Below are 20,158 nucleotides of genomic sequence, written 5' to 3'. Positions count from 1 at the left end.
TCACGAGTGATGAAACAGGGCTGCAGGTGTCTCTGTTTCTCTCCCTCTCTATCTCCCCATCATGAGTCAATGTCTCTCTGTCTCTACCCAATAATAAATAAATAAAAATATTATTAAAAATAGTTGGATGGCTGGAGAGATAGCACAGTTGTGCAAAAAGCCTTTCATGCATGAGGCACCAAAGGTCTCAGTCAGGTTCAGTTTCCCTCACCCAGAGCTGAGGAGTGATCTTTGAAAAAAAAAAAAAGTTTAAACCATCTTCATATTACTAAAACAACTTAAAATCCTTTTTTAAAAAATGTTCTTTACTTTTTCTCACAATGTGGTTCATTTTCTATGTGTGTGTGTTATATACATGTAAAAATTTCAAGTTCTTGGGGCTGGGCGGTAGCACAGCAGGTTAAGCGCACATGGCTCCAAGTGCAAGGACTGGCTTAAGGATTCCTCCCTGTTCGAGCCCCTCCCTGTTCCCCACCTGCAGGAGGTCACTACACAAGTGGTGAAGCAGGTCTGCAGGTGTCTATCTTCCTTTCCTCCTCTCTGTCTTCCTCTCCTCTCTTGTTCTCTCTGTCTTAGCAATAACAACAGCAGTAACAACAACAACGATAACAACAAGGGCAATAAAAGGGAAAAAATGGCCTCCAAGAGCAGTGGATTTGTAGTGCAGGCACCGAACCCCAACAATAACCCTAGAGGCAAAAAAAAAAAAATTCAAGTTCTTTATAAATTAAATAATATTTTAGGGGGAATAAGTAGAAACTATTCCACGGTTGTAAAGTTTTATTTTGGAGTGATGAGATGTTTTAGAACCAGACAGCTGCCTAACAAGAATATTGTGAATAGTTTAATTTAATTAATTAATTAATTAATTTTACCAGAGCACTGCTTACCTCTAGCTTTCAATGGTGCTGGGGAATGAACTTTTGATCTTTGGTGCCTCAGGCTTGAAAATTTTTTACATAACCATTATGCCCGCTCTCCAGCCCAGTTTACTTTATTTTTTAAAAAATATTTTATTTATTTATTCCTTTTTATTTATTTATTTCCTATTTATTCCTTTTTATTTATTTATTCCTTTGTTGCCCTTGTTGTTTTATTGTTGTAGTTATTACTGTTGTTGATGATGTCATTGTTGTTGGATAGGAAAGAGAGAAATGGAGAGAGGAGAGGAAGACAGAGGGGGGAGAGAAAGTTAGACACCTGTAGACCTGCTTCACCACCTGTGAAGCACTCCCCTGCAGGTTGGGAGCCAGGGGCTCGAACTAGGATCCTAAGGCCGGTCCTTGCGCTTTGCACCACCTGCACTTAATCCGCTGCTCCCGCCTGACTCCCCAGTTTGCTTTATTTTAAACAGTTTTTTTTTTCTGCAGGATTATTGTTAGGGCACTACAAATCCACTGCTGCTGGAGGCCATTTTTCCCATTTTGTTGACCTTGTTACTATTTTTGCCATTGCTGCTGTTGTTATTGGATACAACAGAGAGAAATCGAGAGAAGAGGGGGAGAGAAAGACACCTGCAAACCTGCTTCACGAGAGGTGAAGCGAAACCTCTGCAGGTGGGGAGCTGGGGGCTCAAACCCAGATCCCCACCCCCATCCTTGTGCTTCATGCCATGTGTGCTTAACCCACTGTGCTACCACCCGGCCCCCTTAAACAGTTATTCTTATGTTATGTGAGCTATGTGCCTAGAAATTTAATTACGAAAATAATGCATTTCTTTCAAGTTCTCAAAATACATTATGTTACATATACTATAGTGGTCCAGGAGGTGGCACAGTGGTAAAGCATTGGACTCTCAAGCATGAGGTCCTGAGTTCAATCCCTGGCAGCACATGTACCAGAGTGATGTCTGGTTCTTTCTCTCTATCCTCCTTTCTCACTAATAAATAAAAATATATTTAAAAGAATGTAGTATCATAAAAAAAAAAACACAAAGATTTAAAAAAATACGATAGGGAATTCAACTTCCGGAGGCGGAGCTATAAGCAGCAGATCGCTTTCTCTCCTCTCCTCTCCTCTCCCGGATCAACTAGGAATACCAAAGGAGACCACCCGGACCGAAACAAGACAGGACTAGAATGACCACAGGAACCCAGTAAATCACCCGTGAGTACAAACATGAGTGGCTGGTGACAGAGAGGAGAGAGGGGCCTAAGGAGAGATTAAGTGACTGCTAACAGTTCAACAGTTTATCAGTGGAGACACCACCTCCAGTCTGCTCCACAACAAGGGGACAGCTGAAGGGAGGAAAGGACTCCCCAGAGACTCACCAAGTGCAACTCTGAGTCTCCATTGCTACTACCCTCAGAATCTGGATCAGCAACAGGGAGGGACACCAGGGGACAGAGATCTAACCAGGAAACTCAGGAGAAGACCTATACCTCCGTGGCATAGCTGAGGGGCTGTGAAAGTCTCTTTGCATAACCACTGGATTATCTCTGCCACACCCTGCTTTATCTCTTGGTCAGGAGTCAGTGATTAAGCTAAGAAGCCTACTGATAGTTTAAAAGCCCTCAGGCTCCCATAGCCTACAGGGAAGAAAAAAAAAAAGAGGCTTTTACACCACTGAGCTCCAACTCAGGGATTGAAAAAAACTGTTAACTTCTAAAATAAAAAAAAAAAAAACTGTTAACTTCCACCACGGTAAACCCTTTAATTAAATTACTTAGAAACAAGTCAATCCAGGAAATAGTGATCAATAATTTGAAAAGTACTGATAAAGGGAACTCATAACATAATATACAAAATGGTTAAAACAACAAGAAAAAATATTGGAGATTCGAACCAGGACAAGAGTCCAGCTAAAAGTCCTCCAGAGGGTGAAGCACAAAACAACGAGTTCAACATCCAAACATTAGCTAAGGAAATAATAACAGGAGTGAGTAAAGAATTTGAAAAAATTGTAATTAGAAATGCAGGAACAACAAATGAGAATATGGAAGAAAATTCTAATTATCTCATGGTTATTAGAGAGCTGAAAGCTGAAATCACTGAGCTAAGAAGGCAACTAGCTGAACAAGCTAAAACTGTATCAGAGCAGGGCAACAAAATAGATGAACTCCAGAAAGCAGTAGAGGGCAGAGAGAATAGAATCTATGAGGCTGAAGACAGAATTAGCAAGATTGAGGATGAATGAGAGACAACTAAAAAAGAAGTAAGAGATCTCAAAAAGAGATTAAGAGATGCTGAAAACAACAACAGAGTCCTATGGGATGACTTCAAAAGAAACAATATACGCATTATTGGCTTACCAGAGGAAGAAAGAGAAGGAGAGGAAGAAATCATTCTCCAGGCCATAATAGCTGAAAATTTCTCTAGTCTAGACAACACCAAAGACATAAAGATTCAAGAAGCCCAGAGGATCCCAAACAGAATTAACCCAGACCTAAAGACACCAAGACATGTCATACTTAGAATGGAAAGGAATAAGGATAAAGAAAGGATCCTCAAGGCTGCAAGAGAAAAACAAAGGGTCACCTACAAAGGAAAACCCATAAGATTAGCAGCAGACTTCTCCATACAAACACTACAGGCCAGAAGAGAATGGCAAGATATCTATCGAGTGCTCAATGAGAAAGGCTTTCAGCCAAGAATACTATATCCTGCTAGACTGTCATTCAGACTAGATGGAAGCATCAAAACCTTCTCAGACAAGCAACAGTTGAAGGAAGCAATCATCACCAAGCCTGCCCTGAAAGAAGTTCTGAACAGTCTCCTATAAACAACCAGAGCACCACAAATAGGACATATATCTGAACACTCTAAAACTCTACAAGAATGACGTTAAAATATCTTCAATCTTTGATATCAATAAATGTCAATGGCCTGAATTCACCTATTAAAAGACACAGAGTAGGAAGATGGATCAGAAAACACAACCCAACAATATGCTGTCTACAGGAAACTCACCTAACTCAACAAGACAAACACAGACTTAAAGTGAAAGGATGGAAAACTATCATTCAAGCCAATGGCCCACAAAAAAGGGCAGGAACAGCTATTCTCATATCTGACATGATAGACTTTAAAATAGATAAGATTAAAAAAGATAGGAATGGACACTACTTAATGCTCAGAGGATCAGTCAATCAAGAGGACTTATCTATGCACTCAATGAGAAGCCATCTAAATACATCAAACTTCTACTGAAAGAGCTACAGCAATATATTAACAGTAACACAATCATAGTAGGGGACTTCAACACCCCACTATCTCAACTTGACAGATCATCCAGGAAGAAAATCAGTAAAGACATAAGGGAGCTAAATGAAGAGATAAACTAGAACTATTGGGCATTTTCAGAGTCATTCATCCCAAGAAAGTGGAATACACATTTTACTCAAATCCACATGGGTCATTCTCAAGGATAGACCATATGTTAGGCCACAAAGACAGCATCAGCCAATTCAAGAGCACTGAAATCATCCCAAGCATCTTCTCAGACCACAGTGGAATTAAACTAACACTTAACAATCAACAAAAGATTAGTAACAGTCCCAAAATGTGGAAGCTCAACAGTACACTTCTTAACAACTTCTGGGTCAAAGAGGAAATCAAGGAAGAAATCAAAATGTTTCGAGAGTTCAATGAAAATGAAGACACAAGCTATCAAAATATTTGGGACACAGCTAAAGCAGTCCTAAGAGGGAAGTTCATAGCTATACAAGCACACATTAGGAAACAAGAAAAGGCACAAATAAACAGCCTGATTGCACATCTTAAAGACCTAGAAGAAGAACAACAAAGGAATCCTAAAGCAACCAGAAGGACAGAAATCACTAAAGTTAGGGCAGAAATAAATAACATTGAGAATAGGAAAACCATACAAAAGATCAATGAAAGTAAATGTTGGTTCTTCGAAAGAGTAAACAAAATCGACAAACCTTTAGCCAGACTCACAAAACAAAAAAGGGAGAAGACCCAAATAAATCGGATAGTAAATGAAAGAGGAGATATCACAGCAGACATTGCAGAAATTCAACATATCATGCGAGGCTTCTATGAACAACTATATGCCACCAAGCTAGAGAACCTGGAAGAAATGGACGATTTCCTAGATACCTACCAACTTCCAAAACTAAGTAAAGAGGAAGTGGATAATATGAACAGGCCCATCACAGCTAATGAAATTGAAACAGTTATCAAAAATCTTCCCAAAAATAAAAGTCCTGGACCAGATGGTTTTACAAATGAATTCTACAAAACTTTCAAAGAAGAACTAATACCTCTACTTTTAAAAGTCTTCCAGAAGATTGAAGACACTGGAATACTCCCTGCCAGCTTCTATGAAGCCAACATCACCCTGATACCAAAAGCAGACAGGGACACAACCAAAAAAGAAACCTACAGACCAATATCTCTGATGAACATAGATGCGAAAATATTGAACAAAATTCTAGCCAACCGGATACAGCAGTATATCAAAAAGATTGTTCATCATGACCAAGTGGGGTTTATCCCAGGCATGCAAGGTTGGTTTAATATACGTAAATCAATCAATGTGATCCACCACATCAACAAAAGCAAGACCAAAAACCACATGGTCATATCAATAGATGCAGAGAAAGCCTTTGACAAAATACAACATCCCTTTATGATCAAAACACTACAAAAAATGGGAATAGATGGAAAATTCCTGAAGATAGTGGAGTCTATATATAGCAAACCTACAGCCAACATCATACTCAATGGTGAAAAACTGGAAGCATTTCCACTCAGATCAGGTACTAGACAGGGCTGCCCACTATCACCATTACTATTCAACATAGTGTTGGAAGTTCTTGCCATAGCAATCAGGCAGGAGCAAGGAATTAAAGGCATACAGATTGGAAAAGAAGAAGTCAAACTCTCCTTATTTGCAGATGACATGATAGTATACATGGAAAAACCTAAGGAATCCAGCAAGAAGCTTTTGGAAATCATCAGGCAATACAGTAAGGTGTCAGGCTACAAAATTAACATTCAAAAGTCAGTGGCATTCCTCTATGCAAACACTAAGTTAGAAGAAATTGAAATCCAGAAATCAGTTATTTTTTCTATAGCAACAAAAACAATAAAATATCTAGGATTAAACCTAACCAAAGAAGTGAAAGACTTGTATACTGAAAATTATGAGTCACTACTCAAAGAATTTGAAAAAGACACAAAGAAGTGGAAAGATATTCCATGTTCATGGGTTGGAAGAATTAACATAATCAAAATGAATATATTACCTAGAGCTATCTACAAATTTAATGCTATCCCCATAAAGATCCCAAGCACATTTTTTAGGAGAATAGAACAAATGCTACAAATGTTTATCTGGAACCACAAAAGACCTAGAATTGCCAAAACAATCTTGAGAAAAAAGAACAGAACCGGAGGCATCACACTGCCAGATCTCAAACTGTATTATAGGGCCATTGTCATCAAAACTGCTTGGTACTGGAACATGAACAGACACACTGACCAGTGGAATAGAATTGAGAGCCCAGAAATGAGGCCCCACACCTATGGACATCTAATCTTTGATAAAGGGGCCCAGACGATTACATGGGGAAAGCAGAGTCTCTTCAACAAATGGTGTTGGAAACAATGGGTTGAAACATGCAGAAGAATGAAACTGAATCACTGTATTTCACCAAACACAAAAGTAAATTCCAAGTGGATCAAGGACTTGGATGTTAGACCAGAAACTATCAGATACTTAGAGGAAAATATTGGCAGAACTTTTTTCCGCATAAATTTTAAAGACATTTTCAATGAAACGAATCCAATTACAAGGAAGACTAAGGCAAGTATAAACCTATGGGACTACATTAAATTAAAAAGCTTCTTCACAGCAAAAGAAACCACTACCCAAATCAAGAGACCCCTCACAGAATGGGAGAAGATCTTTACATGCCATACATCAGATAAGAGTTTAATAACCAACATATATAAAGAGCTTGCCAGACTCAACAACCAGACAACAAATAACCCCATCCAAAAATGGGGGGAGGACATGGACAGAATATTCACCACAGAAGAGATCCAAAAGGCCGAGAAACACATGAAAAAATGTGTTTGAGAAACACATGAAAAAATGTCTCTGATTGTCAGAGAAATGCAAATCAAGACAACAATGAGATATCACTTCACTCCTGTGAGAATGTCATACATCAGAAAAGGTAACAGCAGCAAATGCTGGAAAGGGTGTGGGGTCAAAGGAACCCTCCTGCACTGCTGGTGGGAATGTCAATTGGTCCAACCTCTGTGGAGAACAGTCTGGAGAACTCTCAGAAGGCTAGAAATGGACCTACCCTATAACCCTGCAATTCCTCTCCTGGGGATATATCCTAAGGAACCCAACACATCCATCCAAAAAGATCTGTGTACACATATGTTCTTGGCAGCACAATTTGTAATAGCCAAAACCTGGAAGCAACCCAGGTGTCCAACAACAGATGAGTGGCTGAGCAAGTCGTGGTATATATACACAATGGAATACTACTCAGCTGTAAAAAATGGTGACTTCACCGTTTTCAGCCGATCTTGGATGGACCTTGAAAAAATCATGTTGAGTGAAATAAGTCAGAAACAGAAGGATGAATATGGGATGATCTCACTCTCAGGCCGAAGTTGAAAAACAAGATTAGAAAAGAAAACACAAGTCGAACCTGAAATGGAATTGGAGTATTACACCAAAGTAAAAGACTCTGGAGTGGGTGGGTGGGGAGAATACAGGTCCATGAAGGATGATGAATGAAATAGTGGGGGTTGTATTGTTAAATGGGAATCTGGGGAATGTTATGCATGTACAAACTATTGTATTTACTGTTGAATGTAAAATATTAATTCCCCAATAAAGAAATAAATTATTTAAAAAAAAATACGATAGAAGGAACCTGGCAATAGCACACCTGGTTGAGCACACTCATCACCAAGAACCCAGATGCAAACCCCTGGCCCCCAATCTTCAGGGAGAGAGCTTCACAAGCAGTGAAGCAGGTCTGCAAGTGTTTATATACTCTTCTCTCAATTCTTCTCTGTCCTATAAAATAAATAAAAAGACTAAAAAGACTACTGATATTGTTTTCACTGATATGTGTGCTTTTTTAAGTTAATTTTTTTGGATAGATACAGGGAGAAATTGAGAGGAAAGAGGGAAATAGAGAGGAAGAAAGAGAGAAGTAGAGAGAGAGAAAGAGGGGAAGACACCGGCAGCACTGCTCTACTGCTCATAAAGCTTTTCCTCTGCAGCTGGGAACCTGGGGTTTGAACCTGGGTCCTTACAAACTATAACACATGTGCTCAACCAGGTACAACCAGATGCACACACCAATATGTGTGGTCTTTTTTTTTTTTTTTTTAATATTTATTTTATTTATTTATTCCCTTTTGTTGCCCTTGTTGTTTTATTGTTGTAGTTATTATTGTTGTTGTCGTTGTTGGATAGGACAGAGAGAAAATGGAGAGAGGAGGGGAAGACAGGAGTAGAGAAAGACAGACACCTGCAGACCTGCTTCACCGCCTGTGAAGTGACTCCCCTGCAGGTGGGGAGCCGGGGTTCGAACCGGGATCCTTACGCCGGTCCTTGTGCTTTGCGCCACCTGCGCTTAACCCGCTGTGCTACAGCCCGACTCCCAAATGTGTGGTCTTTTTAAAAAATCTTTTTTATATTTATTTCTCCTTTTGTTGCCCTTGTTTTTTATTGTTGTTGTAGTTATTGCTGTTGTTGTTGTTGGATAGGACAGAGAGAAATGGAGAGAGGAGGAGAAGATAGAGAGGGAGAGAGAAAGACAGACACCTGCAGACCTGCTTCACCACCTGTGAAGTGACTCCCCTGCAGGTGGGGAGCCGGGAGCTCGAACCTGGGTCCTTACTTTGCGCCACATGCACTTAACCTGCTGCGCTACCAACCGACTCCCAATATGTGTTCTCTTAACATAAGACAAGCTATATATATCTGATCATTAAAATATTTTAAAACAACATCAAAATAGCACTCTTACTTGCATTTTCAGACTTTAGCGTTTTAACTTCTTCTGTTTTCAGTTTCACAGTTTCTTTGAGGACTGCATTTTCACAACTTTGTCTGAAAAAAAGTACCCTCCAAATGAACACTTCATAATTACTGAGAAGATTTTTATATTATAACTATAACACAAACTCTAAATACAATGATTCCTTTTTCTGGCATTTGTGGTGTCAAGGATCTAACTCAGGACCTCACACACATATTCCTGTGTTCTCCCTGCTGAGCCACATGCCTGCCAGCAAAAAAATATACTCATAACCCTTCTGTGGACTTGGCTGAGAAAGAATCACAACTAGGCATCTCTCTCGCTTTCTTTTTATTTTTTGTTTATTTTTTATTTGATAGGACAGAGGTCCTTGCACTTGGTAACCTGCACTCAACCAGGTGTGCCACTGCCTGATCACACCAGACATATCTTTTTTTTTTTTTTTTTGCCTCCAGGGTTATTGCTGGAGCTCAGTGCCTGTACCACTGCACCTGGAGGCTTTTTCACCCCTTTTGATGCCCTTGTTGTTTTATCATTATTGTTATTGATGTTGTCATTGTTGGATAGGACAGAGAGAAAATGGAGAGAGATGGAGAAGACAAGAGAGGGGGAAAGATAGACACCTACAGACCTGCTTCACCGCTTGTGAAGCGAGTCGTCCCCCGCCCCGCAGGTGGGGAAGCCAAGGGCTCAAACCGGTATTGTTGCACAGGTCCTTGCGTTTCCCCGCCATGTGCGCTTAACCCGCTGCGCTACCACCTGACTCCCCTTAGACCTATCTCTTAAGGCCTGATTTAAAAAATAAATTCCCCCTTTTGTTGCCCTTGTTGTTTTATTGTTGTTGTTACTGATGTCGTCATTGTTAGGACAGAGAAGAGGGGAAGACAGAGGGGGGAGAGAAAGATAGATACCTGCAGACCTGCTTCACCACCTGTGAAGCGATTCCCCTACAGGTGGGGAACCAGGGGTTCGAACCAGGATCCTTGCGCGGGTCCTTGTGCTTTGTGCCATGTGCACTTAATCCACCCGACCCTAAGGCCTGATTTGTAATACTCATTCTCTTTACTAGAGTCTCAGATGGGGGTTGGGCGGTGGTGCACCTGGTTGAGTGCACATGTTACAATGCACAAGGACCTGGGTTCAAGCCCCCAGTCCCCACGTGCAGGGGGAAAGCTTCACAAGTGGTGTGCTTCACTTTGCAGGTCCCTCTCTTTCTCTCTCTCTCCCCCTCTGTCTCTCTCTCCTTCTCAACTTCTGTCTGTCTATACAATAAACGAATAAAGATAACAGAAAAAAATTAAGTTTCAGTTGAATTTTTTTTAACCAAAGCATAGATCAACTCTGGCTTATGGTCTGGGGGACTGAACCTGGAACTTTGGAGCCTCAGTCTCTTTGCATAACCATTATGTTATCCACCTCCATCCCAGTTGAACTTAATAATACCATGGACGCCAACGACATGCTTATACCACTTTCAGAAACACACATAGAAAGACTGATTGAATAAAGATTTGATTTATAAGATTTCTTGAATTGGGGCTCGATGGTGGCTCACCTGGTAGAGTCGATATGTTACGATGCACAAGGACCCAGGGAGGAAGCTTCATGAGTGATGGAGTAGTACTATGTCTCTCATTCTGTCTGTCTTCCTCTCCTTCTCTCTGTCTCTCAAACTATGAAAAATAGCCACCAGGAATGGGAAGTTCATACAAGTACTGAACCACAGTGATAACACTGGTGACAAAAATAAATAAATAAATAAATAAAATTTCCTGAATTGCTGAGCATCAGTAGCTTAAAAATTGTTCTTGTAATTAAAAATAGTCACCAGATCCTATTTATAAAAAAATAACTTTTTAATTATTGTTGTAGTTGTTGATGTCATAATTGTTAGATAGGTCAGAGAGAAATGGAGAGAGGAAGGGAAGACAGAGAGGGGGAGAGAAAGATAGACACCTGCAGACCTACTTCACTGCCTGTGAAGTGACTCCCCTGCAGGTGGGGTTCCAGGGCTCGGGATCCTTATGCCGGTCCTTGCGCTTTGCTACTGCCCGACTCCCCCAAAAATAACTTTATAACTGTATAACTTTATAACTTTATAACCTATAACTTTTTAGGGCATCACACTGCTCCTTGGATGACTTTTATTTTTAAGATTTATTTGTTTATTTATGAGGAAGATAGGAGCAGAAGAGAAAGAACCAGCTGTTACTCTGGCACATGTGCTTCTGGGGATTGAACCCAGGACCTCATGCTTGAGAGTCCAATACTTTATCCACTGTACCACCACCCAGACTGAGTTTTAAAACTATTTTCTCTTCAGATATAGAGACAGAGGGAAGGAGAAGGGTAGCACAGTACTACTCCATCATCTGTGGGACTTCCCTTGGTGTTATGGTATATCCATGTGTGTCAGGGTTTGAACTCTGACTTGGTTTGAACTTGTACATGGAAAGGCAGAGGTCCTGTGAGGTAAGCTATCTCCTGACTCAGCTTATAACTTTAAATGAACTTCCTACTTAAAAAACAAACAAACAAACAAGAAAGATTTATTAAAAGGGGGAGAGAGAGAGAAAGGGAGAGTCCAGGTATCAATCTGGCACATACGCTGCCAGGAATCAAACTCAGGACCTCATGCTTGAGGGTCCAACATTTTATTCACTGGGCCACCTCCCAGGCCATGTTAAAAATTCTCAATCGGGGAGTTGGGTGGTAGCACAGTGGGCTGAGCGCAGGTGGCACAAAGCACAAGGACCAGAATAAGGATCCTGGTTTGAGCTCCCCAGCTCCCCACCTACAGGAGAGTCGCTTCACAGGCAGTGAAGCAGGTCTGCAGGTGTCTATCTTTTTCTCCCCCTCTGTCTTCCCCTTCTCTCTCCATTTCTCTATGTCCTATCCAACAACAATGACATCAATAACAACAATAATAACTACAACAGTAAAACAACAAGGGCAACAAAAGGAAATAAATATTTAAAAATCTTAAAAATAATTCTCAATCAAAAGTGAAATAGAGGGGGTCAAGCGGTACTGCACTGGGTTAAGCACACATAGTACAAAGCACAAAGACCCACACAAAGGTCCTGGTTTGAGCCACCAGCTCCCCACCCGCAGGGGGTTTGCTTCACATGAGGTGAAGCAAGTCTGCAGGTGTCTATCTTTCTCTCCCTCTCTCTATCTTCCCCTCCTCTCTCAATTTCTCTCTATTCTATTCAATAAAATGGAAAGAAAAAAAAAAAGGCCTCCAGGAGTACTGGATTCATAGTACTAGGACAGAGCCCCAGCAATAACCCTGGAGACAAAATGCAAAACAAAATGAAGGGGGGCAGGTGGTAGCGCAGCAGGTTAAGTGCACATGGTGCAAAGTGCAAAGACCAGCATAAGGATCCCAGTTCGAACCCCCGGCTCCCCACCTGCAGGGGAGCTGCTTCATAGGTGGTGAAGCAGGTCTTCAGGTATCTTTCTCCCTCTGTCTTCCCCTCCTCTCTCCATTTCTCTCTGTCCTATCCAACAACAATAGCAATAACAATAACAACAATGATGAACAAGGGCAACAAAAGGGAAAAGGTGGCCTCCAGGAGCAGTGGATTAATAGTGCAGGCACCGAGCCCCAGCAATAACCCTTGAGGCAAACAAAACAAAAATAAACAAACAACAACAACAACAAAAAACCAACAAAGTGAAATATAAAGTCAAGGAGGTGAAACAAAATAGAATAGGACTGTATCAGTAAGGCCCAGGGTTTGATTCCCCACACTTCATATGATCTGATCTTTCTCTCATGAATAAGATCTTTATTTCAATGCACTGCTGTGGCCCACAAGGTGGTGAAGTAGCTAAAACATTGTATTTGCAAGCAAGAGATCCTGAGTTTGATTCTTAGAGCTACATGTGTCAGGGTGGCGCTCTGGTTCTCCTCCACCTCTCTCGATGATTAGTAACAAATTTAAAAATAAAGTGAACTACTGGGAATGAATCCAGGGACTCAGGAATGAATTCAATGTCTTGTGCATGTGTCTTCTTCTAGCGTTTGCCCTTCAACAGGGCAAACAGTCAACAGCGTCAGGTTGAGCCTGATGTAAAGTTTCGAGACCTCCTTTGAATCTGGAGAGGTGGCAGTCGTTGACTATGTGGATCATAGTCTGTCTGTAGCCGCAGGGGCAGTTCGGGTCGTTTCTGGCTCCCCAGCGATGGAACATAGCGGCGCACCGGCCATGGCCTGTTCGATAGCGATTGAGGAGGGCCCAATCATAACGTGCTAGGTCAAAGCCGGGTGGACGCTTGCAGGGGTCTGTGATGAGGTGTTTGTTCTTTACCTCAGCTGACTGCCAACTCTGTTTCCAAGAGTCTGGAACAGAGAAGTTCAGTGTAGGCGTAGCATGTGTAATACCACTGAATAGCTTCTTAGGCCTAATTTTCTTGTTTATTTATTTTTAGATATTCAATTTAATTTTTAAATAAGAATTCTGCTTAGCACTGTTTTATAGTGGTTCCAGAGATAGAATCTGGGAACTTTGGAGCCTCAGGCATGAAAATCTTTTGCATAACCATTATACTGTCTCCCCACGTCTATTTTTAAAGATACTGGGGGGCAGATGGACACTTGGATAGTGAGCTGCTTTGCCATGTGTGCGACCCAAGTTCGAACCCAGACCCTATCACATCAAAGGAAGCTTCAGTACTGTAGTCTTTTTCACGCCCTTCCTCTGCTTCTGTTTCTATCTAAAAGTAAATAAATGGTTTACATAGGCTTTTCCAAAATTTATTAAATTGGAATTTTTAATGATTTATACACAAAAGAAAAAAATAAAAGTAAATAAATAAATGGAAATAGGGTAATTAAAAGAAATATATATTTCATGGAGAGAAAAGCCAGAGCACTATTCTTTTTTTTTAAATTTTATTTATTTATTCTTTTTGTTGCCCTTGTTGTTGTTTTTTTATTGTTGTAGTTATTATTGATGTCATTGTTGTTGGATAGGACAGAGAGAAGTGGAGAGAGGAGGGGAAGACAGAGCGGGGGAGAGAAAGATAGACACCTGCAGACCTGCTTCACCGCCTGTGAAGTGACTCCCCTGCAGGTGGGGAGCCGGGGGCTCGGACCGGGATCCTTCTGCTGGTCCTTGTGCTTAGTGCCACCTGCGCTTAACCCACTGCGCTACCTCCGGACTCCCTAGAGCACTATTCTTCTCTGGCACAGACGGTGGCAAGAATGGAATCTGGGGCTTCACATGTGCAAGTCCTTCCCTCTACCTGCTGAACCACCTCCAAGACCACAGGGCAAATATTTTAATCTCTTTTGTTATGAACATTATTAGGACAGCTGGATCATATAAATAAGGTCTATAGATTAATAGTCTTGGCTTTGAGAATTACATTATGGTTACACAAGAGAATTTTTAAAGAAAATACAGGGCTGGCTCATGAGGGGATGTTGCTTGGTTTCACTATGGAAAGCTTCAATACTGTGGTGTCTGTCCTGTGTCTTTATCTCTATTTGAGTGGTGAAGTCCTAGTGGAGTAAAAAAATAAAAAGGAAGAGATGAGAGGTGACATACCCAGTAGCACAGGCACGTTACCCTGTGTGAAGGAGGCCCCAGGTCTGAGCCCTGGCATCACACGGGAGCACCATGTCATCAGGGAAAAAGCTCCATGAATGGGAGAAAAAGTGCTGTGATGTTTCTTCCTCTCTCTGTATTTCTCCCTATCTGAAATAAAAAGAATGGAAAAGGGGCCGGGCAGTAGCGCAGTGGATTAAGCGCACATGGTGCAAAGCACAAGGATCGGCTCAAGGATCCCAGTTTGAGCCCCTAGATCCCCACCTGCGGGAAGGAGTCACTTCACAGGTGGTGAAGCAGGTCTGCAGGTGTTTATCTTTCTCTCCCCCTCTGTCTTCCCCTCCCCTCTCGATTTCTCTCCGTCCTATCCAACAACAATAAAGACAACAAAAATGGGAAAAATGGCCTCTAGGAGTAGTGGATTCGTAGTGCAGGAACCAAACCCCAGCAAAAAGCCTGGAGGCAAAAAGAAGAAGAAGAAGGAGGAGGAGGAGGAGGAGGAGGAGGAGGAGGAGGAGGAGGAGGAGGAGGAGGAGGAGGAGGAGGAGGAGGAGGAGGAAGAAGAAGAAGAAGAAGAAGAAGACGGAGGAAAGCTAGCAGCAAGAAGGATTAAAGAGGGGATGGTCCAGCCACTGTACCTCTTCCCTTCTCCCCACCACATACACATTAAGGTATTTACAGTAACATGGCTTTGTTTTTTTTTTTCTTTTTTTTATTAAAATGAAATAGTGTATGTTGGTGTGAATGGGATTTTCTTTACATTCAAGTAAAAGGATTTGGAAAACTGCTAATTTTATTTATATTATTTTTCCCCATCATTTTATTTGGTAGGACAGAGAGAAATTGAGAGGAGGAAGGGAGATAAAGAGGGAGAGAGAGAGAAAAAAAGAAGATGGAGAGAGAAAGGGCCAGGTGGTGGCACACCTGGTTAAGCACACACATCACAGTGCTCAAGGACCCGAGTTCGAGCCCCTGTTCCTGACCTGCAGGGGGAAAACTTGACGAATGTTGAAGCAGGGCTGCAGGTGTCTCTTTTACTCTCTGTCTCACCCTCTCATCCCAATTTCTCTATCTCTGTCTAAAAACAAATAAAAAGATTAAAAAAGAAGTGAAGAAAGAAAGAGAGGGAGGGAGAGAGAGAAAAAGACACTTGGGAGACCTGCTTTACCACTTGTGAAGTGTCCTCCTACTGGTGGGGAGCCAGGGACTCAAACCTGGGTTTTCTTTCTTTCTTTCTTTCTTTCTCTCTGCCTCTCTATCTAGCTGTGATTGAAAGGGGAGAAAGAAAAAACAAAAGTCTGCTAGGAGTGGTGGGGTAATTTTGTTGAATGATAAATGTATATATGTTATATATATATATGGCTTATTTGTACTGTTTTGTGAATTTAATCTGCCTCCAATCATTTCAAAATTAAAGTAAGAAATAACTGAGGTCCTCAAAAGTTTTTGCTGGAAAAAAAAAACAGTACTAATGCTAATATAACTGGAAAAACATCAGTTACCCTGTATCAGATAATATAATTTCTATTATAAAATTTATGTGATTTATTCTTTTTAAAAATTTATTTATTTATTCGCTTTTGTTGCCTTTTTTATTATTGTAGTTATTATTATTGTTACTGATGTCATCATTGTTGGTTAGGACAGCTTTGTGCCACCTGTGCTTAACCCGCTGCGCTACTGCCTGACTCCCTGACTTTTTTTTCTAAATTGCCATCAGGGTTATCACTGGAGCTTGGTGCCTGCACAAGTCCACTACTCCTAACAGCCCTTTTTTAAAGATTTTATTTATTTATTAATGAGAAAGATAGAAGGAAAGAGAGAAAGAACTAGACATTACTCTGCTACATGTGCTGCCAGGAATTAAACTCGGGACCTCATATTTGAGAGTTCAGTGCTTTATCCACTGCACCACCTAACAGCCTTCCCTCCCCCTTTCTTTTTGCTGATAGAAACTAAGAGAAACTGAGATGGTAGAGAGAGAGAGAGAAAGAGACATGATTGTAAGCACTCATTCACAACTCATGAAACATCTCCCCTGTAAGTGGGGACCAGGAACTTGAACCTGGGCCCATATACGTAGTAACATGTATGTTATACTAGGTGCATGACTGCCCAGCCCCTATGCTATAAAATTTAGAAAAAAAATTGTGGCCCAGGTAGTAGTACAGTGTCTGCAGTGTTGGATTTAAAATCATGAGGTCCCAAGTTCAATATCTGGGATTGAAAGGCCAGAGTGATGTTCTGGTTTTCTCTCTTGTTAATAAATAAATCTTTGAAAATTAAAATAAAAGCCTTTTAAATGAGTACTAACAGAAAAGTATGCAACTGTAAATTGGTATTCAGTAAGAATTTTATAATATGTATAATTGGCTCCAAGAAGAAGAAATCTAAGATACATTGAAATTATACAGATATTAAAAGTTAAAAAAAAACACCCAAGGACTAATAAGTACAAACCTGTCATATTTTTGGATCCAAGATTCCTCTATATTTTTAAATCTATTGTGATCAAATTCTATTTCCCACTGCAAGGTATTTACTTCCTATAGAAAGAAAACAGCATTGTCATGAAATTACAACAGACAAGTCATTTCAGGGCATCTGAGTAGCTGAAATGATTAAATTATTTAATAATTTTTCAAAAACAGCTTAAACAGGAAAAAAAGTAATTATTGCTCATTCTCTGATACTTGCTAACACAGAGAGCACCCCTCTATCACTAAAAGAAAGAAAAAAAGTAAGGAAGAATAGAAAGAAAGAAATGAAAGCTCTGTCAAAGTTTAATACTAAGTATACTTGGAAAGCACAGCAGGTGGCTCAAGGACCAGAACACTGGACTTACAAACATGAGGTCACAAGTTTGAGCCCCACCATCGAATGTGCCTGAATAATGTTCTGGTTCTCGTTCATAAAGAAATACATGTTGAAGGAGTCTGGGTAGTAGCACACCTGGTTAAGCAGCACATGTATTACCAAGGACCCAGGTCTGAGTCACTGTTCCCCACCTGCAGTGGGGAAGCTTCATGAGTGGTGAAGCAAGTACTGCAGTGTCTCCCCCTCTATCTCCTCTTTCCCTTTCAAATTCTCTCTGTCCTATCAAAAAAATAAATAAAAATTAAAAATAAAAAGCTACCTGGAGCACTGAAGCCACCTGGAACAGTGACCCCAGCACTAACCCTAGTGGCAATAAAAATTAAAACAAAAAACTAACATACTTAGTACACTTTTTGAAAAAAAAATTAAATGTTTCACTTTAAAGTATTCTGGACTAGATTTCTCATTCCCACCACCGCCTATATGCTATTTTATTTTATTTTGCCTCCAGGGTTATCACTGGGGCTCGGTGCCTGCACTTGAATCCACTGCTCCTGGAGGCCATTTTTTCCCTTTTGTTGCCCTTGTTGTTTATCATTGTTGTTGTTATTGCTGAAGTTGTTGGACAGGACAGAGAGAGGTTGAGAGAGGAGGGGAAGACAGAGGGGGTAGTGAAAGACACCTGTAGACCTGCTTCACTGCTTGTGAAGCAACCTCCCCCCTTGCTTGTGAAGCAAGCTCCCCCCTGTAGGTGGGGAGCCGGGGACTCAAACTGGGATCCTTATGCCAGTCCTTGCGCTTTATGCCATGTGCACTTAACCCATTGCATTAAGGTCCAACCCCCTCCCCCCATACACTTTATAAGTGAAAAGCAGTGGGAAAATGTACAGACAAAGGCTTATGACAATCTAAAAGTGGTTCCGTACAAACCTTTTTTTTTTTTAAACTTCTTTACTGGGGAATTAATGTTTTACATTCGACCAAACCCTTTTTTTTAATTCTTCTTTTATTTTGTTTATTTTTCTTTACCAGAACGCTGATCAGCTCTGGCTTATGGTGGTGGTGGTGGGGATTGAATTTGGGGCTTTGGAGCCTAAGAAATGACAATCTCTTTGCATAACCACTATGTTATCTACCCCTACCCTTTTTTCCCCCTTCTTTTAGATATATGAAGAGGGGGAGAGGGAGAGAAGGAAAGATAGATAGATAGACAGATAGATAGATAAGTAGGTAGATAGAGAACAGACAGAAGTGTCCTTCATTGTGGGGATTGGGTTCAGACCTGTCTAGTGTGCTTGGCAATGCCATGTACTATCCAGGTGAGCTATTTCATAGTCCTGCTTTTAGTGAAGATGAGATGGTCAGAAAGAAACAGAATCTATTATCCAAGCAGAAGAAGAAAAAAAGAAGTGTCAACTTGGCAGATTTCCTGTTTCAAAATGAGGGAAATAAAAGGAATCTTAATCCTTTGCCCATGTGACTGCCTGTTTAAACTCCAAAAGGGAAGTTGACCAGATACACACTGTATTGTGTAGACACAAATGCCGTTTTCACTTATTAGCATGGTGCATTTTAAAGAAACCCTCTCTTAAAGCTTACTGAATTGGACATAGCTATACTAAAAGTAACAAATACCTTCTCCAGGGATCTTTTTTGTTCCATAGTTTTTTGAAGCACCGCCTGGGTATGACTTGTGGCCTTGTCAAATACTGCCTGAGAAAGATATAAATCACATTAGTTTGATTAAAGTTCTGATCATTCCTACCTGTATGGCAAATTCATGTAGCTAAACACAATTAAAAAACCGAGATGAGAACTTCCACACTACATTTTGTGTAGAGCTTAATGGTTTTGAAAAGTCAGAAGCTCTTGGGGTGATTCTTTCCCGTGAATGTGAGAGTAAATTACTGAGTTATCCACAGAAATATTTACATGTTAATATTCATAAGTGTATTAGTCATAATAGCAAATGCCCACCAACAGCTGAATCAGTAAACCAAATGTGATATGTCTATAGAATGGAATACTATTTAGCAGTAAAAGGAAGAAAATAACAAAGAGGGAGTTCGGCGGTAGCGCAGCGGGTTAAGTGCATGTGGGGCAAAGGGCAAGGACCGGCATAAGGATCCCAGTCTGAGCCCCAGCTCCCCACCTACAGGGGAGTCACTTCACAAGCAGTGAAGCAGGTCTGCAGGTGTCTATCTTTTTTTCCCCATCTTCCCATCCTCTCTCCATTTCTCTCTGTCCTGTCCAACAACTAACGACATCAATAATAACCACAACAAGGCTACAACAACAAGGGCAACAAAAGGGGGGAAAATGGCCTCCAGGAGCAGTGGATTCATGGTGCAGGCACCGAGCCCCAAAAATAACCCTGAAGGCAAAAAAAAAAAAAGAAGAAGAAGAAGGATGGGAGAGATATCTCACAGGCTAGGACACTTGCCTTGCCATACCCATGGTACAGGTTCAAGCCCAAGTACCAACATAGAAGTGCCACAACACTGAAGGAAGCTCCCATTCTGTGCTGTCTCTCTATCTGAATGAACAAGTTGTTCCAAGAATAGTGGAATTGCACGTGTGCAAGGTCCCAGCTCCAGAAAACAAGGGTTGTGAAGGTGGATCAGAAATAGAATGCATGCAAGAGACCCTGATTTCTTTTTTCTTTCTTTTTTTTTTTTTAATTTAAGAAAGGAGACATTAACAAAACCGTAGGACAGGAGGCTTACAACTCCACACAATTCCCACCACCCGATCTCCATATCCCAACCCCTGAGACCCTGCTTTCTATCTCCAGCACCA

The 20,158-nt window shown here is 40.9% G+C and overlaps 1 protein-coding gene across 1 annotated transcript in view; it reads right to left on the bottom strand.

The window, feature by feature from the left end:
- Positions 1 to 20,158, bottom strand: part of CCDC125 (coiled-coil domain containing 125) — a 65,200-nt gene that overhangs the window by 20,947 nt on the left and 24,095 nt on the right. The window contains exons 5-7 of the mRNA XM_060191248.1: positions 18,995 to 19,072; positions 17,003 to 17,088; positions 8,973 to 9,055 (exon numbers count right to left, since the gene is read on the bottom strand). Of these exons, the coding sequence (XP_060047231.1) occupies positions 8,973 to 9,055; positions 17,003 to 17,088; positions 18,995 to 19,072 (247 nt within the window). The remainder of the gene's footprint in view (positions 1 to 8,972; positions 9,056 to 17,002; positions 17,089 to 18,994; positions 19,073 to 20,158) is intronic.

Source organism: Erinaceus europaeus, chromosome 5, assembly GCF_950295315.1.
Source record: "Erinaceus europaeus chromosome 5, mEriEur2.1, whole genome shotgun sequence".
Lineage (NCBI taxonomy): Eukaryota > Metazoa > Chordata > Mammalia > Eulipotyphla > Erinaceidae > Erinaceus > Erinaceus europaeus.
This window is presented reverse-complemented; position numbering and strand designations above follow the sequence as displayed.